The 23,780-nt window shown below is 41.5% G+C and overlaps 1 protein-coding gene and 1 pseudogene across 1 annotated transcript in view; both read left to right on the forward strand.

The window, feature by feature from the left end:
* The window catches only part of LOC119726367, a 37,728-nt pseudogene extending 15,958 nt beyond the window's left edge, over positions 1–21,770 (forward strand).
* Positions 21,771–21,924: 154 nt separating this feature from the next.
* The window catches only part of LOC119726368 (organic cation transporter 1-like), a gene marked incomplete at its 3' end in the record, with an annotated part of 28,843 nt that continues 26,987 nt past the window's right edge, over positions 21,925–23,780 (forward strand). Inside the window, 1 exon segment of the mRNA XM_038198023.1 lies at positions 21,925–22,524. Within this exon segment, the coding sequence (XP_038053951.1) occupies positions 21,925–22,524 (600 nt within the window).

A 23,780-nucleotide genomic window follows, 5' to 3' on the forward strand; every position in this document is an offset into this window, starting at 1 on the left:
CGCGATCTTGGACTGATAAAAGTTGTGTCGGAGGCGTGAGGCGGAGCGGTTGACTTGGTTACGAAGCATTCTTGCAACCTTGATGTTGCCTGCCATCTTTGCTCTCTGGCGTCTCTGTACCAATTTCCTAAACGAATCGGTGACCCATGGTTTGTCGTTGGTATGCCGGGTCACTATCTTAGTAGGAAAACATGACGCCATTATAGAGTTCTTGGTTCTCTGATAAATGGAACTCTTCTCCTGGCAGCTTTCCGAGTGATACAACTCCTTTCATTCGATCTCAGATAATGCTGACGCAAAGAGAGCTTTCTCTTGCCGGCCCATACACCTAGTGGTGACCTTCACTTTGTGTCCAGTGTTCAGGGAAGGGGCATTTGATGGTGAGAATAGTACCATGTTATGGTCTGATGTTCCAAGTTTGGAAATCACGATCGGCTTATCATAAACTGGTGACAAGTTAGTCCATACCTTGTCTAGAATTGGCTGTTGCCGTGTTGGAGTTTCAACCAGTTGCTTGAAGCCGTAATGGGTTCCAAGAAAGTTGTCTCTCAATTGATTAAAGTCACTTGTCACAACTACGCCACACGACGGGTGCAGACGCAGGATACTATCCACGCAGTTGATAATGTAGTCATGCATTGATGTGTTATCTGCATCAGGTGGGTGATAAATGCAACCAATGGCCGGGGTGGAAAAACGTCGGGGAAGTTTTCGTGGCCTCAGGGACAACCACACTGCTTCATGAGTTTCATCGTTAAGGATCTGCAACCTTTTGTAAGGGATTGTGTTTCTGATGTAGCACGCGACTCCGCCCCCTCCTTTCTGTTTTACTCTGTCCTATCTCTCACATGTAAAACCTGGAAGAGCTACGGCTTCGTCCGTTATGTGATCGTTGAACCATGTCTCTGACACACATGCGATGTCCACTTGATTGTTCTGGGCAACTGCTAGCAATTTGTCAGCTTTTTCAATACTCAGGGAGCGAACATTTAGGTTAAGAATGCATGGGAAAGTCCAGCTTTTGTTAGTTAAACTAACTAAATTGTTCTTATTGACGCCGGCTGAATAACAAGATTGCTGTCGGGCTGTTGTAATTCTTGTGCGTATTGTATGCACTCTGTTGGCTCCGCCCCTGTAGCCTCTGCGGGTAGGTGAAACATTGCACAGTCCCAGGGCCTTAATCCTCTGCCATACTGTATCAGGTAGAACTGCTCAACGGGAGAGTACCGCTGCACCAATACGTTTGAGCTCGCACACAGGGTATACATTCATGGTTGACTGATTTTTACTGTCCAAAGCAGTGGCGGATGAGCAATTTTTTTACAGCCAAAAATCAACTTACGAGTTCATCGATCACGACTAGCACTCACTCCTGAAGATTCTCCAGCTCTTCATTGCACCACAGATATAAAAATGGTCTTTAAACACAATACGGAAACAGTACAAACACGGATAAAAATGAGAGACGAATTTGAGGTGCAGCCACAAGGCGTCACACTCACTTCCGAGTTAAAGCGCAGATGTCTGTCCTAATGTTTTAACAGCTCTTTGTGAATTAATTGACTTTTATAAGTGGGACGTTCGTGATGGGATCCGGGAATGACCTATGTTCCTGGTGCGTATGCAGCTGGAATCAGCTGTTGTACTTACATGTACAATGTACATAACATACCTTTCTGAAAATGTTACCATACACTGTACATAAGTACATGCACGGTAGACACACCTGATGTTCCCAGTTGGAATAGGAAGGAGTCTGAGTAGAACATTTCACGCATTCCTGAACGGAATTTTTCTTTTTGAAACGGTATTCAATCTTTTGAAACAACCTGGATTTAGGAAAGGAATTCAGTTTTGAAAATTCAAATTTGAAACAAATTCCACCTCTGAAAGAAAAAGTTAGCTTGTGTAATGCAATTGAGCTTTTGAAACAGAATCCAATTTTCAAAAGCCCCCAAGTGCCTTTATAAAAAAGAAACATTAAAAAATATGTATGAAAAGGAAACAAATGTGAGGCATTCTGGCAAAATGAGACGGGACTGGACACAGGCCATATTGGAGATAAAATGCCCCCCATAACAAAAATGAATCAAGATCACCACCCGTGATTTTTTTTTTCGACTTTTAGATTTATTGGTAATCTTTCATTATGTCTACAACACATATTTTAAAGAAATGTTATACAAATCGTAGATTAAAAGTGTGTTTAGGGACAAACCATTGACATCTTTCATTTTCCTGAATACAGAAATTGGATTTTTTTCAGTATTTTACTTTTTGACACATGTTTCTATAAACAGCCATAACTTGTCTGCTGAATTTCCAACTGTAGTTGAACAAACAATACTTTAAGGAGAATTATATTCTACTTCCTACTATCTGCAAACCCTCATGTCCACCTCTGCCAAGTTTTGTCTCATTTTGCCAGCATGTCTCACAAATATGTACTACAATAGTTGTTGACCTTTACCCGAATTGCCACCCTTTCCAGGAAGTGCACCCGTATGACCAGAACGGCCCCGGATTCACGTACGTGATAAGATGGAAGGAGCCAGACGCCGAGAACTGGAACGAGGAACTCGTTGAGGACTACAGGACGACCAGCTACGAGATCGATGACGGTGATATCTACAAAGAGCTGGAGGTGCAGGTGGTGTACATGAATGACCTAGGGGAAGGACCAGCTTCAGAAAAGTCAGGTTTCACTGGAGAAGGAAGTGAGTATTGGCTCAATAAAATTTGAAGGTTTGCATGGTAAAGAGTAGTCTGAGAATCATCCGTTGTCCACGGAGCCCTATCTCCGGTCCAACGTATGATATAATTATCTATAGGCATGCAGATGAAAGGCCGGTTCATACTCGGCGCGAAAGCGAACGCGAACGCGAATTTGTGGCGTCATGGGGAGTTTTCGCGCTGCGAATTCGCTAACGTTGAACACATTTTAACTTCGGCGAATTACGCAGCGAATGCTTCGTGACGTCAAATTCGCATCTCATTCGCATTCGCGTGAAGTACGAACCGGCACTTATGCGACCCCGCGCGCCAGCCAATCGGAGTCGACTTTTACTAAAATCTTGACGTCACTTCATTCCGAAATATGGACTAAGTTTTTGATTGGTCGATTCAGATGCAGTGCCGGACGCGCATAGCTCTGCAAAATCTAGACACGACCGTGATTGGACAGCTTTATTATTGCTTGGCGTATCGCTTAACATATCATTACAGAGCGCGTGACCGCAGACTTTTTTGCTCAATTCACAACATAAAAAAGAATAATAGATGTCTTGTCTAGGTTTTATTTATAGATATCCATGACGATACCCGATATAGAAAGCGCCCGCTGAATGGTCAGAATATCGAGGTCAAGAGTTTTTTTTTGCATAATGAATCGCTGAATCAGCTAGAATTATCATAGATTAGCACATCGACTTGGTAAAGATAGCAATAAGATGAACGTTTACGGGAGCACCATTTAACAAATCTCATATTGTGCGGTTCTAAATAAAACCGGGAGAACTGGAAATTCCGGACAGTATACTCTGCCCATCATCAATCAGGAGAAACCTGACGACGGGCAGTATACTTTCTGAAACTTTGAGTTTCCCCGATCCTTTTCTGAACCTCACCAGTTCACAAAGGAGATTTGTTACATGGTGCCACCGCAAACTTGATCTTATTGAGTATTGGCTTTAAATGACAGAGAGCTGCAGCTTGGCACAGAAATTGGCTGAGTGTTTACTGATTTTTAAACACAGAATGCCACGGTTCATTGGTTACGGTGTATAACTCATTGACGAAGGTGCGTGGGTTCGAACCCTGCCTCGAACATCACGGTGTCCATGCCCTTGGGCAAGACATTTAGGCCCAAAAAAAAAGTCTCCGGTTTCTGGTATGGAGTTTGCCCCAAAAGTGGTGCGGCTACGCGGCTTTTTTTTTTCTTACCTGTTTTTTTTTTTTTTTTGGCTTCAAATGTCGGCTGATGACTGCAAATGGTGCCCGACTAAACTTAGTGCAAGTATATGGGAGTCCAGAGAGGCCACATAAAGCTTATTCTCGATCATAACCCCATCTAAAAACACGTTAAAATTGTGCAGCAGCAGAATTCCAGTCAAACCAGTGAGTTTGGCGGTTTTGAGACATCATCTTGTATTGAAAAAAAAACTTTTTCATTTTGCCGACGCGCATGGCTGCGGCGACGCGCGCGCATACCAGAAACCGGAGACTTTTTTTTTTGGCCTTAACTACACTTGTCTCTCTTCACCCAGGATTATAAATGGGTGCCTGTGAGGGTAGAGGCCGAATGTGCGCTGATATCGGCTGCCGCTGATATCTCGTGGCCTAATGAACGGGGTATTTTTACTGTAAAGCGCTTTGAGATTGTTGATAGGATGGAAAGCGCTATAAGCATTACAATAATGTACAGGTTAACAACCAAACGATTGTGCGATTATGAATGTGACTGGATTTACAGGTTTGCTTTATCTATATTTGTATTAAGCCTGGAACATACATTTGCAGAGCGATACTTTCTGCTTGAATATCAGAAAAAGACTGCCTGACAGAAAATGAAAGACTCATGAAAATTGCCGGATAAGCACATTATGAAAACGGCTGGTTTGAGTGAGACAAAGTAAACAGAAATTGCACTTCATCATGACAGCTCCTCTTTCCGGCCAACATTTAAGGATCTTCCCTTCCGCTCTTCTTGACTGTTGTATCAAATTTTGATTTACCTGTTTTTCTGTAATGATGTCAGCTCCTACGAAAGCACCACAGAATGTACAGGTGATCGCCCAACGGAAGTCGTCCTAACCTGGGATGAAGTGCCTGCCTCGTCTATTAAGGGCATGCTCCAGAAGTTCCTGGTAACTTTTAAATGTATTTTTTTTGCGCGTTATTCATGAACAGTTTTTATATAACACTTTTTGAAATCGCTTATTATTACGCTTTTTTTTAACTGAACCTGAGCATCAGTAAATTAGTAGTTTTCTAAATATGGAATGTTCTTTTAGTTTAATTATGTTACTTGCTGTATAGTCCCACTTATGAATTTATCTATTTATTTCTATTTCATGCATTACTAGTAGGCATAATGAAAACAAGGATTCCTAGGCTCTGTAACTCGAAATCCTGACAAAACCTTCAGAGAGAAGACAATGAGAAGAAATGACAGTTTTGGAGATGGGAGGAAAACCCCAAAAGAAAATTTGGGGAAAACCCGCGGAGTCGTGTAGGGACTGAAAACCCAATCGTCATCTGGTCCGGGCAGGAATCAAACCCTGGCGATAACGATGTGTGGCGGAAATTTGAAAAGTGTGATCGGTCCGTATGATTCGCGGTCCGTCAAACTTGTCCAAGATGTTACCAGGACGATAGCGCTGCCACCAGGCGGAAAATAGAGTTAGGGTAAATCCAACATGGCCGCCTCCTTGTTTCTAAAATCTGTTCGGATTGGCCTAAAGTTTTTAACTTTTTTACTTTGAGTGATGGATGTACAGTATAAATTATTGATTTTTCAGATGAATAAAAACTTTGTTGTGTATAGTAATTTTTGCTAGTTTACAACTTGTGGGCGTGGCTTATTTACTACGCGTACGCGCAGGCTGTGTGTAAGGCGCGCGATCCAAAGAGTATAAATAGGGCAGATTTTTGTGAATTCGGGGTTCGGGTGATTTAGTTAACTGAGTTTGCATTTGTCGAGTTGTAGTACTGCTGATCTCTGAGACGTTGAGGAGTGGAGGAGCTGAGGAGCTAGTGAAAGAGCTAATAGGCACGTACAGAGCTGGTTTTAATGTTTACATTAGCGTGCAGATTCACTGGGGAGAAATAGTCATTATAAATTAAGTTAGGGAGGTTTGGAATTAAGAAGTTGAGGAGTAATTGGGGAGCTGAGGAGCCAGCTGAGGAGCCAGTTAAGGAGCTCTTAGGCACAAACGGAGCCAGGTTGTTATTCGCCTATTCGCTAGGGGAAAGTGGTTTACTTAAATCTTAATTTAAATTAGGGAGGGTTGGAATTAAGAAACTGAGGAGTAAGTGAGGAGCTGAGGAGCCAGCCGAGGAGCAGAGGAGCCAGTTAAGGAGTTGAGGAGCAGAGGAGCCAATTGAGGAGCTGAATTTGGAGGACACCTTGTAAGTCACTTATTATTGGAATGGAATAGCTGGATAAACTAATCTAAGGTCATCTAAGTTATCTCAGGAGCTAAGCAGATTCAAGAAACTACTGGCAGACCCGTCAGAGGCCTTGACTTAGCGAGACATTTGGACTGGCAGACGGAATTGTCTAGTCGTGTTTATATTTGGGAAACTACCGGCAGACGGAATTGCCTAACGTAGTGATATTTGTTTTTGAACAGGTTTTAGTATTTCTTAATCTGCGTCTAAAGTTCGTAGTCAAAATATATGACCCAGTGAAGAAGTTAAGTGAAGTGACAAACAGTCTAACTAGTTCCTAAGGACTGACTCAAGAAAGATACCCCTCAGGCAAATCTTCAGCACAACTAGAAAACTAGCAATTTAATTCAAAACTGAACAACAGTCAAAAGAACAATGCCAAGGATGAGCTTAAACTTAAATTAATTCAAAGCTGAGAAAATACAGTAAATGGCAGTGCACTTTGCACTGGTGAGGAACGAGTCTATGGGCCGAATCTCTGGAATTTATTTACCCGAAGGGGGGAGGAATACCTTTAAAGGATAGTGCTCTCTGCACTGGGAGGCAAAACAATCAGTCTCTAAGTTATTCCCTAAACTTTACTTATAAACTTAACAACGGGCAAATCCTATGCCCTTATAAAAACAATACGACAATAGGCAATTACGTCTGCCTGTTCAAAAACAAATATCACTACGTTAGGCAATTCCGTCTGCCGGTAGTTTCCCAAATATAAACACGACTAGACAATTCCGTCTGCCAGTCCAAATGTCTCGCTAAGTCAAGGCCTCTGACGGGTCTGCCAGTAGTTTCTTGAATCTGCTTAGCTCCTGAGATAACTTAGATGACCTTAGATTAGTTTATCCAGCTATTCCATTCCAATAATAAGTGACTTACAAGGTGTCCTCCCAATTCAGCTCCTCAATTGGCTCCTCTGCTCCTCAACTCCTTAACTGGCTCCTCTGCTCCTCGGCTGGCTCCTCAGCTCCTCACTTACTCCTCAGTTTCTTAATTCCAACCCTCCCTAATTTAAATTAAGATTTAAGTAAACCACTTTCCCCTAGCGAATAGGCGAATAACAACCTGGCTCCGTTTGTGCCTAAGAGCTCCTTAACTGGCTCCTCAGCTGGCTCCTCAGCTCCCCAATTACTCCTCAACTTCTTAATTCCAAACCTCCCTAACTTAATTTATAATGACTATTTCTCCCCAGTGAATCTGCACGCTAATGTAAACATTAAAACCAGCTCTGTACGTGCCTATTAGCTCTTTCACTAGCTCCTCAGCTCCTCCACTCCTCAACGTCTCAGAGATCAGCAGTACTACAACTCGACAAATGCAAACTCAGTTAACTAAATCACCCGAACCCCGAATTCACAAAAATCTGCCCTATTTATACTCTTTGGATCGCGCGCCTTACACACAGCCTGCGCGTACGCGTAGTAAATAAGCCACGCCCACAAGTTGTAAACTAGCAAAAATTACTATACACAACAAAGTTTTTATTCATCTGAAAAATCAATAATTTATACTGTACATCCATCACTCAAAGTAAAAAAGTTAAAAACTTTAGGCCAATCCGAACAGATTTTAGAAACAAGGAGGCGGCCATGTTGGATTTACCCTAACTCTATTTTTAGCACACACAAACACATGGCAATGGCAGTGCATGAAAACAGCTGACGGTTGGTGAATACTAGCGATAAAATAATAAGTCATCAAACAGTTATAAAAGTGGATGGAACCTAATAAAAAGTTACCCAGGCGTACAGGTGAGTCTAAGAAAATGACCAGAGTGGCATTTTCGTCACAGATGGAAGGCGAGGAAAGAAACCACTGCGCTATTGAACCTGTCACAACTCGAATGGACTTTTAAAAATAACTATTCCCCGTACATTCTTTGACTACAGACCATGCATTAACCCAGGGGGCGTGGGTTTGATTCCTTCCGGAGCAAACCTGTGAAAATTTGTTCTGTTTAAAAAAAAATAATAACATCTTTCATAGGCCCCTGGAAAGCAATGAGCAGTGCAAAGGATGTTTTCTTCATTGATGAAGACACATGTTAAATTTCAAGTTGAAACGGAGATTAAATACGCAGGTAAACATTGTTGGTAGATTTCTGCAAAAACAGATTTAAAAAACACATCTGTAATTCTGAGGACATTGGTTTGTATTGATCTCTTACAGGTTTACTATACCATGGTAGAGGCACAGGCCCAGGGCCAGGAGCCTGCAGAGTGCCTGCCCAACACAAACTGTCGTGTGGGCGACCTCACCCCGTACATGAACTACCAATTCCAGGTGGCGGTCCGAAATGGTCAACGTGAGGGCGAAAAGTCGGCTCCTGTCTCATTTCAGATGCCTGAAGGAGGTAAATAATATGTACTGACCAAATTGGTGTGCATCGATGTTTTATTGAATCATTGAATACCTGTGGTTTAAGAAGGTAAATTGCCAATTTTAATGAGCACATAAATTGTGTCATCAAAGGCAGAAGCATCAGTGTGATAGCCGAGTGCAAAAAAAAACTTTGCAAACTTTTGCTTGTTTTGGACCGAGATAGATTATCCTTTTTGTACTTGATATCGTTTAATTCAAAACCATTGATCATTGAGCTCAAGTGGCTTAATTTCTGGTTTCAAATCTCAAGGACAAAAATACTGTACAGTGAGTTATCAATTGACTTCACAGCGTTTGCTCCCTCAGATGTAAAACAATAACACAGAAGATGTAACTGTTGAAAAAAGTGAATTTGAACTGTTAAAAGGGGGAAAAAGCAAAGGGGTGTTCCATGATTGTGTACAAGTCACAGGCAATTTATTTCGCAGTGCAATCTAACCCCACGTCTGTTTTATTCACTCTGTAGAGTCTGGACCTGTATTTGGTATGTCTATTGTCCCACTGTCTGACCGCATCCTGGTGAAGTGGGGCAAGCCGGCTTCCCCCAACGGTGTCATCAACGGATACTACCTCAGCTTCAACCCCTGTAAGTATTGGGGCTGCTCCGCTCTATCCAGTCTTCGGATTCAGGCACCTCTGTAACGTAAATTTAAGCAGCTGGGCAGTGAAATGACAATTGATTTCTCAAAACTTGGTGCTGACGTAACAACAGTTTTAGTCGGCTGTTCTTGAATGATTTCTGTTCGGTCACAAAATAGTCGATGAACATTCTGTCACAGTTGAAACAGGAATTCATTTCCCTCCAAACATGAAAGTGCAATCTTACTGCATCAACCTTAATAGGTTAAGCAATAGCAGGCTCCACAGTGCCTGCTACTAAAATATAGGTTTTCCCGGTCAATATCCGAATTTTTCGAATCATTTTCATTATCAGCCATTCAGTTTCGCTTGAGTTTTGCACATGCGATCAAATTGGGATTTCTTTTTCATTTTGGGGCATCCAATTTCATTTTTAGGCAGCCAAGATTTTGCACTGAATGTTCGTTTTCGTTGTGGGGCATTCTATTTTTGTTTTGGTGCATTCAAGACTTACCTTGTAGCATTCTTAAATTAAGTCTTTGCTACCTTTTGACGGTTGACTCATTCAAATTAGCGAACGTCGGTGCGCTTATCGCGTATTACCATGCTTTTCGTTTCTTATTCGTTTTGGGGCAATTGCTTTCATTGTTTGGGCATTCCAATTAATTAGATGTTTTAATGATACATTTTCCCATTTTGCCTCGATTTTAATTTTTCCCATAAAAATCTTGGTGACTGCAAAATTTACAATGCAACTAGTTAACTGATATGAGGGATACAATATGTACCAAAATAATGAAATGAAAATGGCTAAGATAATCTCTTTTCTACATGTTTAAACGTTTGATCAAGGGGCTTCTTTTAACGTTGACGAGTTCTTGACGTGAAAGACATCGGGGCATGTATGTTTGGCAATGGTTGTACCATCGGTGACACTTCTCTTGGGTGATTTCTTAAAGATTTCTTCCGTGTGTCTGATCGAACACTAATTTAAAGGGCAAATGCAAATACACAACTTGTATTTTCAAGTTTCAAATTTTTCCATTTTGAAGGGTGTTTTTGGTGCCTTCTCCCTTTTTATGCTGATACAAAGTTCCATATTCATGAGCAAAACTTCGATGTCATTCTGGGCAGATAAATGTAAACAGGCTATTTCAGCACACAAAGTTGCTAGAATTTTGGATATTTTGCTGCCATAAATTTCTTTTCTTTGATGATTTTTTGTTGTGTCAGTACATGTCAGTAAGCTAATGAGCAAACATTTTTCAGTAATGGTTTCAATTAGCAAATTTTGGCTGAAGAATTTGAAAGAAAACCCCACAACTGAACAGTGTCTACCTGAACTCGCATCACAGCAACAGCGGGCTCAGTAATTCGGAAAAGCATGGAAACTTGTAAATGATAAAGACGTGCGCTTTGCAATAAAAATAACCAATAACGGATGTCAAAATATATAGTTTTTATACATTTCAGAGGAGTAGAAAGTTGCGCAAAATATATTCCTGAGATAAAGTAATTGCACGGCCCCTTTATAAGAAAGAGAGGTGTGCATTTACGGATTGAAGACATCAGATATGATTTACGCCGAGATAATTCAAAGTTTTACGTGTACGAAGTCTTAAACATGCTTGACAAAATGTGAAACATGTTTGCCCATTAATGAAAATGAATGCACGATCAACCCCTTGCTAGTGATTCAGACGAAACTGAATGAACAACGCGATACTTTTAATTTGAATCCATCTTTTACAGGGACGAGTGAAGCTAAAATGCGATAGATTGCTCGGATAGTGAAATTGAATGATTCTTTTTGATTGTTGAATGGCGATGTGCATGATCTTTCAATTTCAATCTAAATGGAATGAGCCAGGCGCTAAATTGAATGAAAACTTGGTGAAATTGGCCGGGGAAACCTATACTATGTTCCTCATTTATATAGGTTTTCCCGGCAAATTTCCTAAAATGTTCGTTCACTTCTGAAAATCGGTCATTTATTTTCGTCTGAATTTGAATGCACGTCTTTAATCCCATTTCAATCTAACGAAAGTTCCGTCGTTTTCATTGTCCGTGCAATCGGTTTTGAGAAACAGACGGCCAATTACGTTACCTGTGCATTCATTTTGCTAGCGAACCTTTTCTAAATCGATTTCAGGTACAGCTAATTTAATTGACAGTTTAATAGTAAAAAAGAAGCCCTAATTGTATCTGAAATACAATGGTGCATATTTGAAATCGCACTCTAGAAGTGAAAAAGAAGTGTTGGAAATAAATCTGAATGGACATAAACGAAAAGTGCTGCTCAATTACTTAATTGATTGAACTGAAATGGAATCGAATGCTCTGATATCGAAAATGAAACTTGTGTTCAGAGCGATTCAGACGAAAATGAATGACCGATTTTCAGAAGTGAATGAACGTTTTAGGAAATTGGCCTGGAAAAACTATACTTCTGTTTATTTACTTATTTCTAGTAATGAAAGAAGGATTCCTCAAAAGCGCCCATGGCATTTAAGCTTGCGAGCCCAAAGAAACATGTCGAGAGAAGATAATGAGAAGAATTACAATTTTAGAGGGGGAGGAAAACCCCAGAACAAATATTCTGGAGAAAACCCACGGAATCCGTTAGGGACTGACACCCTATGCACACGTTGGCCTAGGCGGGATGCGAACCCGGGTCACAGCGGTGGAAGACGAGCAAAGTACCGCTATGCCAACCTGACTCTTCTGTTTGTGAAAATGTCTCACATGTAAAAGTGTCCTCATAGAGATCGCCTTTAAAGAGGCAAGTTAAGGCATCCACAAAAATTGATTATTACCAATAACCTTTCTTTCTCTCTGTGACTGTAGTCGATTGGATTGATTTGGGAGAGGAGACCAGAGTTCCCATTGGGGACCCAGAGGCCGATTCCTACAAGGTGGAGTCCGCACAGCCCGACACCAACTACCGCATCTCAATCTACGCCACCAACGGGTATGGCCTCGGCCAAGCGAACACCCAGGAGGTCACGACGCGAGTTGGTGGAGGTAGGTGGAATCAGAGAGTTATGATCTTCAGACCATTTTTTGTACCAGTCACAAATCTTCTTTCGCAAGTCCAGTCGCCGGTTACAGGTGATGAGCAATAACAAAGGAATGCCAATAGTCACAGTTCATTTGGATAACTTGTGAATTCACTGGAAGACACATGATGGACTCTTCTTCTTTTTCTATTTGTGATTTTACAGTGCCACCCAAGCCTCTTTTCGCTGATGCCCAGATCGCGCCCGGAAGGACGTACATTAACGTGACCTTTATCCAAAAGGACGAGGGCGCCGCAGCCAACGAGTTCTACGTTTTGTACAAGGAAGCACGTAAGACTCTTTTAATTGTCTGGTACAATAACCCTAGAAAATTGACTGTTGTCGATGTTAGTGCGTGCGCTGTAACAAAATTCTACTGTATTTTATAGTTAAGGTCATATCACAGTAGTGAACCAATTAAAACCAAAAGAAAACAAGGTGCGATGGTATTTCTTGGTGTTATTTGTTGTTTTTTCTCTCTCCCCCTCTCTCTCTCTCTCTCTCTCTACTCCTAAGACGACGAAAATGCGGACTTTGCGGAGACTCAGCGCGTGGACCTGCTAGATGGAAACACGACCACGGTTCCTGGCCTGGAGGCTGGCACAGAGTACACCCTGCGGATTGTGGCTGTCAATGATCAAGGAGAGGTAGCCGGAAACGACGAAAAGGCCAGGACAATTGCAGACGGTAAAAGCATGTGGCATATGCAGCTGTTTCGGCAAGTCCGCCGAAAAAGCTCTGGTTTTCCTTCAGACTATATTCTTTTGAGCTGTTCGGACACTCTTGATAAAATTTAGGGTTTTGTTTCTTTCCGCATAGTTGGGGAAAAGTCTTTGTTTTTGTTCTTTTGAGCGATTGCGAACTTTAAGACACTTTCCCTAATGCATGAACACAATATACTTGTCAGTTGTGCCACATTCAGAACAAACAGCCAAGTCGTAGACAGACTGAAGTGGTTTATGAGGGAAATCTAGTGTTAAGAGGACAAAAAATACGACAATATACATTACTACACCTCATAAATATTCATGATCAAATTGAAGCGCGTCATTGGCAGATTCCGCCGCGCGTCCGGGAAGTAAAAATGATACGCGCCCAGGTGACATCATCCCGGTGAGTATCCCCTTGCTGCCGTGCGGTAGTTTTTCTGGTAGCACCAAAAATTCACTTGGAACTCGCCTCGTATAGAACATGTAAAAAATGTAGTATGTGGCATGAAATCTTTACGGAACCAGTCTGTTGTTGTAGTCCTTGTAACTACTGCAGTAAAGACAAATTAAAGAGTGATGGCACCAGGCTTTTTCATAGACTGACGAAGAACTTGAATATCTTGTACTGAATAAAAATTCAAAATCTACGAAGGCCATTATAAACAAGGCAGTGAGGCCACTAAAAGGCAGTGAGGCTACTATTATGAGTGTAGTAAAACGATTACAGCATGGTTTATTTCTGGAAAGTAGTTGGAAAACTGGTCCCTCGGTGTAGGTCAGCTTGACTACCTCCCTCCGCGTCGGGATGTAGTCAAGCTGACCTACACCTCGAGACCAGTTATTCCCACTACTTCCCCTCAAACCATGTTGTATTTGTATAATACGCCCTATGCACGCCAATGCACTTGGTGCCGGGATAGGGGTTCCGTTGGGTTGGTTTTGACCAAGCCAAAACATGATGCGCCTAAGAAACTCGCATTTTCAACCTTCAACCACTTTTCCAGATTGATACAAAAGCGGGTGTCATTAGGATTCAGAGAAGTCAACTTCAGGTCTGAAAAGCCATTTTGGAACAATCAAACAATCCTGACACTAATCTGACCACAATTACTACAGAAATTCTAAACTTCTTATATTTCAGTGCTTTTTCATACATCGATTCTTCCGCACCCCCACTTTTGCACGTATCCGATCAACTTCCAATTTGGCATGCTCTTATACCACCATCTGAATATGTGCCGCGAATCATGACGTCACGATGACATCATCGCTGGTCACGTGACACACCCGTAAAGTTGCATTCTTTTCAGGCCAGTATCTCCTGACCTGTCCCATTGGGTTGAATCTTTGCATGTTTCTATACTTGGCTGTGTTATATGCGACATTTGAGGTGACCTTATAATTACGTCATCATACAGTTTTATATGAATTTTTTTCTTGAATTGTTTTTCCGTATCGCACGAATGCAACTAATTTATGTGTTTAGAAATAGGTGTGTACAATCATACATACTTGTGTGACTTCACAATGATGTCATTAATAATGTCATTTTTTGCAATTTTATAGTCAAGTTCATCCGAATTTCAATGCGAAATTTACAGTTTTTTTCTTTTCTGATGGTCACTTTTGACATAAAATAAATCATATTCTAATGAGACTTTATAATAACAACAACCCTATGGTAAAATTATTTCTCAAAATGTGACAACATCATGACATTATAAGGTGTCAAGTTACATTACATTAAAGGTCATTTTTCGAAGCACAATATCTACAAGAGCGGTTGAGTTCATGCGTGGTATGTACACAGACAGGGGTGTGTTATTTAAGAAAATGGAAGTGAGGTCACATTACATTAGAGGTGCTGTTTTGAAGCCCTCAAGGACGACAGGTGCAATTGGGTTGATACTTGGAATGTACATGACGGTAATGTGCTATAATATGGAAATTGTGATAATGTCATGATGACATCACCAGGTGTTTGTTACAAGATGATATTTTTAATGAATTTTTCTTTTTCTTAGCATATTCAATAGATTAATATCAATTCTGGTTTTTCGTCTTCGTTCTATCCATAGACTTTGTAATTCATTGTTCTTGACAGCACTTTTGGCAATAATTACTGTCAAATATCACTCAAAGTTAATATAGGCAAAGACCTCAGAGCAAAATCGTGTCTCGACAAGTGACGTCATGATGACGTCACCCTGCGTGCATAATTCAATGACCTACATCCGGAGAACTGTAGGTCCGATTGGGTTGAAATTTGGTATGTATGTATACCGGGATGTGTTATAGGTAAATATTGAGGTGACGTCATGATGACGTCGTCGTGGGTCATATAAAGTTATCTTAAATGTGCACCAGTATGTGCTATATCTAGAGAATTACAAGACATTACAAGACTTAGACTCATGGACCTTTGTCGGTACACGAAATTGAACCCGAATTTGCCTGACTGCACATGGACGAAAAAAGGTATGAACTCATAAAACATCATGATGCAGAAAATCCCTATGTTCTGTTCATTGAACAGACATAGACATGTAGTCTTTCGTTTGTGCTGTTGAAAAGCATTACATTTACAAACCGGGTGAGTCAAAAAAGGAAACCCAAATGCCGCCCTCTATTTTCTAAAGATGTTCCGCATGTAGCACTTTTCTGATCTAGGATGTGAAAGCCCCATTAAAAAGAAACTTTCTTTTTCACCTTCAATTTCGCCCTCTTCCAGACGCAAAAATATCTTCTTCAGTGAAGCTTTTGATCTCATTCAAAAAAGAATCATTCAAATCACTCATATACTTTTTTACTTACATAATGTTGTACACAAACAGATTTATAAACGTTCGTCCACGGCATCATATTTTAGCATTTTTAAAGGTAAAATGGTGATTATTTTCCAGGCCACATACGAATGCCGTGCGCGTACCGCTTCAAATGGTCCCCAATGATACACTTCGCTGTGCAAGTATAAAATTATATAGATAGGGGCGCCGACAGACGAAATACTACTGTCTATAGTGAATGGTCCTCAAGTCTAACATTTTCCCAAAACCTTACTCTGCCCATTGCGAGGATGACCCACAACCAGTGACCCCACAGTGCTGCAGCGAGCGACATTAAGTCAGGCCCGGATTACCCAGTAGGCACAGTAGGCACTGTGCCTCAGGCCAACAAAAATGTTGGGGGCTTACGAAAAATTGGGGGCCTACAATAATACCGCAGTGTGCCATAAAACACATATAGGCCTACCCACACCACACCCACGAGCAGAGGGTCTCTCTCCAAGTTTTCGATTTCACCAACTGACGCTGTATTACATGCAGGCCCTACGTATACAATTAATCGTTCTAAAGCAGGTGCTAACTGCGAACTAAGGGCGTCGATCGGTCAGAGCGGGGGGACATGTTGTTCCCCCAATTATTTTCTTCCCTGATTAAATAATTGTAGTCTACAGGGTGAGTCAAAAAAACCGAAACTCAAATGTCGGAATATTGTTTTAGTGAAGTTCTGCATGTAACACCTTCAAAATTCAGAATATGAAAGACCAATTCATAAGCTTTCTTTTAGTACAAGAATCATTCAGATCGCTTATGTAGTTTTTAAGTTACGGAATTATAAACACAACCACCGTTTTAAAGTTCTGTCCATGGATCACAAAAAAATGTGTGATTTGGTTTCGTTTTGCTGAATGAACACTTACCTTCTTGTGATTGGTCGACAGAACTTCAAAACGGTGGTTGTGCTTAAAATTCCGTAACTTCAAAAGTACATAAGTGATTTGAATGATTTTTGTGCTAAAAGAAAGCTTTTGGATTGGGACTTCATATCCTAGATTTTGAAAGTGCTACATGCAGAAATTCACTAAAAACAATAGTCCCAACATTTGGGTTTCGCTTTTTTTTTACTCGCCCTGTACTTGATTCTGTAGCTCAGAATAGCCGATTCAATGGCTCCCAACTCATTAATGATGTTTAAATGATGATATTTTGCTAAAACCTTGCAAGTAGTCAGAAATTACGTCACATTGAGAACCTCTAGAATCATTTTAACCCCACGCTGTTTAAGCTTCGCACGCTAATTAGTTCTCATCAGGATACACATGTTTGCATGAACATCCCCCTCCCCACTTGTGAGTTTGATGCCCTTGGTGCGAGCAGGCTTTTACAGCTAGGACCTATATCAGTTTGGCATGGCTTGATTTGTACAGTGCTTTGTACGCTGAATAGGGGTCGGTGGCTTGGGCGGAATAGGGCCTACGGAACACTGGTGCTGGGCTTACAAAACACTTAATCCGGGCCTGCATTAAGTCTTCATTTTATAGTGAGGTACCTTTACTGAAAAAATCTGACACGGTGGACAAAAGCACCATTTGTTCACCAAAGCATCTCCATGGTATACCTTTTCGAGAAAAAAAAGACGGACGCAAAAAATTGAATGATGGGAAGGGCAATATATGACGTCATTATGACGTCATCAGCTAATTATTACATGAAATAAATATGAATTGATAATATCTTTAGAACTACAAACATCACAACAACAAATGTGGCATCAAATGAAAGGGAAAACAAGATTTTTCATTTGAGTGGTATGTCAGTGGGATGGAATGTAGTACAGGGTGTTTTTTGGCCAAAAAGCCCTATTTTGGTAAAAGAAAATGGTGCTAAAATCATGGATTGGGGTAATCATTTTGGCACCTTGTTTTAACATGCAAACCGTGAGTGGTATTGTGAGTTTTTGTTCTTAGGTCAGAGAGAATGGTTCAAATACTATGCCAAGAGAGTTTTCGTAATTGATTATCGGTATCTTAAATGTTGAAACTTATTCCAAAGATAGGCGGACAAAAAAACGTAATATAAGTTACAGTCGGGTGCCCATCCGAGTGTATTTCAGTTATAGGTTAATCACGTGTTACGATGTGGAGCTTGAAGGGGTTGGGCAGTCTGCCGAGTGTATCTGCGATCACCATCATAGCACCAGGTTTGTAGACATCGTCGAAGTCGCATCCTTGTAGCTTAATAAAACGCTGCAAGCGGGGTGGTGCACTGGCTAGGATTTTGCGCCAGATCGTAACCAATGGTTTTAATGGTCAGTGACGACAATGAAGTTGCAGCCGAATGAAGTTGCAGCAGTGACACAGCTTCCTCTCGATATTCGAGAATATGCTCTTGGCAGAGGGTCTATAGGCTCTTTAAGGAAAATGCGATCGGTTTACCTTCATGGCTGATGCCCAATCCTCTTTCAGATGTATCTACTTTGAGGAAGGTTTTTTTATACCAGTGGGTCGGAGAATCGTAGCCAGGACTGAGTTGAGATGGAGTGTTTCAGGGTTATAAAAGAAGTTTGATGGTCCTCTTGCCAGAGAAATGGTACATCTTTTCGAAGAAGATCACAGAAGGGAGCAACTTTGTCTACGCAATGTAGGGTGTAGTGTGAGACAATGTTGACTTTAAAGGAACCAGCGGTTTCCATCAGGGCGATGAGGCGTTCGGTGCTCGTCATGCTCTCCAAGGGACACCGAATACTGCAATGTCGTTGCGGTGATTGTTCCAACGCATCAAGGCATCTAGCTTATTTCGCCATCAATATTTTTGGAACTATTGTCTTGGCTTACTGGTAAGCCGATGAGTGGGCGACGAAAGCTGTTACAACCAAATTGTATGTTGTCAGCTCTTCAGACTGCTCTAGATGAGCAGACCAATACCCTGCTTTTGACGTCTAGCTTGGAGAAGAACCTTTCCAGCGCAAAGTCTGGCTTGAGCTACTCAAGAGTGGGGATCTGTAGAAAACATTATGTGTTTAGCTGCTTGGGATCCGGACACACCCTGAATGGGCCGTCTTTTTTGGCAGTTGCTGTGATTGAGCTGCACCCGTCCGTGTGATGGGAGACTTTTCGTATGACCCAGCCTTTCTCCATCTTTTTCAGCTCGGCCTGCGGTTTTGGTTTGACATGAAAGCTGTACCTACGTGGCGGATTTATGTGGGACAGAGTATCTGGCTTGAGGCGTCTAAGTCGTCGAAGGTATTAAACTGCGTTGGGAGCCGGTCCTTCAGGCAGCGGCAGCGGAACGGGTTTGAAACTAGGGGGGGGGGGGGGCATCACCGAAAAGGGGCACTTGCTCAGCATTGCTTTTTTTGCACATCCGAGCTGAAAGGTCGACACGTGTTTTTCACCGGACATTGGCCTCCGTAAAATCAAATGGGGGAGGGGGGGGGCTGGAACCTGTGAACTATGCATTATGTGCCCATTTTCAGAGCGTATTGTATTCATTTTGGGGCTTGGTTTTCATATTCGTCGTTTATATCAAAATCATCTATTGGGAAATGGTTACTTCTAAGAAATAGTAAGATACTTTGAGGCCATTTTTTTAGCTCGAGGGGACACTTTTATTCTCTCATGTAAATGAGGTTTTTTGACCCAAAAAGTGGTTTTTTTTGCCCCCAAAACCACCCTTTACTACATTCCATCCCACTGACATACCACTCAAATGAAAGATCTTGTTGTTCCCTTTCATTTGATGCCACATTTGTTGTTGTGATGTTGGTAGTTCTGAAGATATTATCAATTTATATTTATTTCATGTAATAATTAGCTGATAAGTCATAATGACGTCATATATTGCCCTTCCCATCATCCAATTTTTTGCGTCCGTCTTTTTTTCGAAAAGGTATACCATGGAGATGCTTTGGTGAAAAAATTGTGCTTTGGTGAAAAAATTGTGCTTTTGTCCACCGTGTACCGATCCTTGGCATTTTTGTCACTAAGGTACCTCACTATAACCTGTTGAATTTGTGAATTATTCTTTATCATTTCACTAGCACGGTGCACTCCAAGGGCGTTGGGGATGGAAAATAGAAACATCCCGGACAACAGCATAACGGCATCGTCCGTCCATAGTAGTAGCTATCTCCCAAGCACCGCTCGACTTAATGTAGGTAGGTATCGCATCCTTTCTATAAAAAATCAACGATCCTATATAAGTAATGGGCATTTATGTTATGGTAAACTTTTAACGGTGATATTTCCATATTTATGTTGTGCCTAGTTGCCTCATGAATATAATGATAAATGAAGTCATTTGTTTTTCTGCTTATGCTTCCTTGCGTAACTTAGTAGTGCTGTGTCATTAGGGCCCAATTTCATGGCGCTGCTTAACAACAACAAAGACTCTACCAAAACATTTTTGCCAAGACATAATCGCAAACATGAGTTGTTAAGAAAAGTATGGTTTTATATGGCTTCTTTTGGACTATTTGCTTACATTATTGATGCACAGTTCGTTATTACACATACACATGAATGAAGTCATTCTGTAGGCACCGAATGGTGACCATAGAACTCGGTAATTACCAAAGCCATACAATTAATGGGCCAAAGTTGTCGTTCAGTGGATTTGCCGGATAGTTCTTTAGTTCATTGTTTTGTGAGAATTTCAATATGAGGCCCAATTTACACTAGAAGTGCGGCGTCTCGCAGTAAAAGCCATTTGAGAGAAAAATATCGCGGAACTATACAAATTCATGTTGATGACTAATGAAAGTTTAGGTCAAACGGTATGACAAGGCTCTATATATAAACCACCCAAACGGTGATTGGTCAGAAATGCAGATTTATAACGTGATATTTTGGAAATTACAATGTACTTCTTTTTAAAAAAAGTCCTTCATTTGATCCCAAATAACCCTGTTGTTTACCAATGGAATTAAACCAACATTTCAGATCATGTAAAGAGGGCATGAACAATGATATTGAGTGTTATATCAGTTTTGTGCAAGAGGATAATATTTAAATGCCGTACGAAAAACTACTTACTTTGGGAATGTCGATACAGTGGAGGAAACGGTGGCGGAAGGTGCGTGCAGCGGCCGAAAGCTTCTGAAGGAATGCAGAATCATCCCTAATGTCATTGCACGCCTCCTCGGTCGTTTGTTGTTCCAAACGATTGAGGAGGAGTGCAGTGACATCAAGGGTGATCTTGCATTTCTAGAAGCTTTCTGCCGCAGCACGCCCCTTCCACCACCACCTCCAGTGCTGTATTGACATTGGAGGACGCCAAGTCGAAAGTGGCAGATTGTGAAAATGAGTATTTATTTTTTTCGTATGGCGAATAAAATCTTACCCTCTTTCCCAAAACTGATGAAACTCGCTTCATAAACTTTGTCATATGCCTTGTTTAACATTATTTGTAATTCCATTGGTAAACAACAAAGTAAATATTTAGAATCAAAAGTAGGAATAGAAACTGTTCGTCGGAATAACATTCACCTTTTCAGCCATACCTTTCTAGTGACTGTATTATTGGAGTAAATTTGATAAATCGTAGCTGATTGTACATCTTCTGATTGTAGGCATTATTTTTTAATTTGCGTATTGGAACATTCCCAACGCTAATAATAAAACCATTATATCATCCCACAGGAACCCAAGGATGGGTACCAAGCACTCCAGCAGATCAGTGGATTCAGGTTGACCTGGGTAAACCCACGACGGTTACCGGGCTCACCATGCAAGGACACCTCAGCGTGACCTGTTGTCATGTCAGGGCGTTTTCAGTCCAGCACAGCCTCACAGCTGAGTTAGATGACTGGCAGAGTTTAACCAATGCTGACGGTGGAGCAATCAGAGTGAGTTACAGAGGGCGCTTTCCAAACATTCAGTCATCTTTATTAATCGTTTTCCTTATCGTTGGCCTCAAAATGTTTACAAAGTAGTAACTGTAGTGTCCCGATAATACATGTATATGCATTACATGCAATGTTTACAGTGCTATGCAAATGAGACCTATGCAAATTAGATTGACCTCTAGGGGACATTATGGGATAGCGGCATGGTCGAGAACCGGGAATAAAACGCTCTGGAGACAAATCATTTTGGTATTCAATTCGTACTTTTTTGAGTTCAATCCGGCTTCACAATAACACTACAATTGGCGACGAGGATACTGGACAATTCAGGATAATCGTGAAGAATCTTTTGGACGCATTTGACTGAGATTTTCCGATTTAATTCGTGTGGAAAAGTCATGGAACTCAGCAGCAGTGACGTGAGTCAAGTCAAATGGTTCAACCCGCACGGCGACCCAAGCAATGTGGGAATCGCGTGGCAGCGATGGCTGCGTAGCTTCGAGCTGTATGCAGTCGGACGAGGGGTGAAAAATGCCGAGCAGAAACGAGCGTTGTTGCTACACTGTGCCGGGACAGAAGTGCAGGATATCTTCTTTTCCTTGGAGGAAGAAGAGGGGTCAGACGCCTACGAGAAATCAAAGAAAACCCTGAGCAAACATTTTCAGCCGAAAATCAACGTGCCGTATGAGCGGTATTGCTTCAGGAGCATGGCGCAGGAGGACGGCGAGTCGATAGAGCAGTTCATCGTGCGGCTGCGGCAACGAGCTGTTCGCTGCAATTTCCAGAATGCAGACGAGGAAATTCGTGACCAAGTGATTGAAAAATGCAGATCACACAAGATCCGTGCCAAACTGTTGATCAAAGGACATGATCTAAAGCTGGATGACCTGAGGACAATCGCGGTGACAGTCGAACTAACGGATAAACAAACGAAACAGATGGACGCCGGAGCACACGGGCCACAATGCGGGAGTAACACCCACGGAGCTAGCGCCAACGTGAACGCTGTGCAACATGGAACTCGTACAACGGGAACACGCACACAACAACACGGGAAGTGTTTTCGGTGCGGAAGATCCGGACATTTTGCAAGGGATGGCAGCTGCCCAGCAAAGAAGCAACAGTGCAACAAATGTGGACTTGCCGGACATTTTGCGTCTTGCTGCAAGACTAAAAGAGAAACTGGCAAAAGTCATGACGGCCGACATGGCAGAGTGCAAGGCAAGTCAAGTCATGCAAGTGGACAAGGGAAAACGGGATACGCGAAACCAAGAAAACCAGGACATGGAAAATCAAACGGTTCAGGAAAAGTAAACACGGTGGACAATGAAACTGACTCGGACTCAGACTCTTATGCATTTCATGTAGGAAGTGTTGATGTTAATCGAGTGAATTCTTGTTCCACAGACAAATTGCAAGTGTGTTTGGGTAAGCAGAAATTACCAGTAGATGTTATTGTTGATAGTGGGGCCACAGTGAATCTCATTGATGCAAAGTTGTGGGAAAGTTTGAAGAAACAAAAGATTACATGTAAATCTGAGATAACCACAAAGAAGTTGTATGCATACGGGGCTGACAAACCACTAGATCTGTTGGGTAAATTCAGTACAGTAGTTGCCGTGCAGGCAGAGGGTACTAAAAGTTGTGAAGTTTACGCTGATTTTTATGTACTTAAGGGTGCAGGGCCAGCATTGTTGGGGAGAGAAACAGCAGAACAACTGAACATATTGAGCATTGGAGTCAATTATGTTGATGATGTGCGTACAGAGTACAAACAGTGTTTTGAAGGCATTGGGAAACTGAAAGGTTATCAGTTGAGTTTACACATAAACAAAGATGTGCAACCAGTAGCTCAGAGAATGTATAGAGTACCGTATAGTATGAGACAAAAGGTTAGTGATAAACTAGATGAGCTAGAGTCTCTAGACATTATTGAGAAAGTGCAAAACCCAACATCATGGGTCAGTCCTGTCATTGTGGTGCCAAAGCCAAATGGGGACATTAGGTGTGTGTAGACATGAGACAAGCAAACAATGCAATCATCAGGGAGCGACATCCAATCCCCACTGTCGATGAAATATTGTATAACATGAATGGGGCAGAAGTGTTTTAGTAAGTTGGATTTGAAATATGGCTATCATCAAATTGAATTGGATGATGAGTCACGTGACATCACAACATTTGTGACACACAAAGGGCTGTACAGATACAAACGGTTAATGTTTGGGATCAGTGCTGCACCTGAGAAATATCA

This window comes from Patiria miniata, unplaced genomic scaffold (genome assembly GCF_015706575.1).
Source record: "Patiria miniata isolate m_02_andy unplaced genomic scaffold, ASM1570657v1 HiC_scaffold_2, whole genome shotgun sequence".
Classification (NCBI taxonomy): domain Eukaryota; kingdom Metazoa; phylum Echinodermata; class Asteroidea; order Valvatida; family Asterinidae; genus Patiria; species Patiria miniata.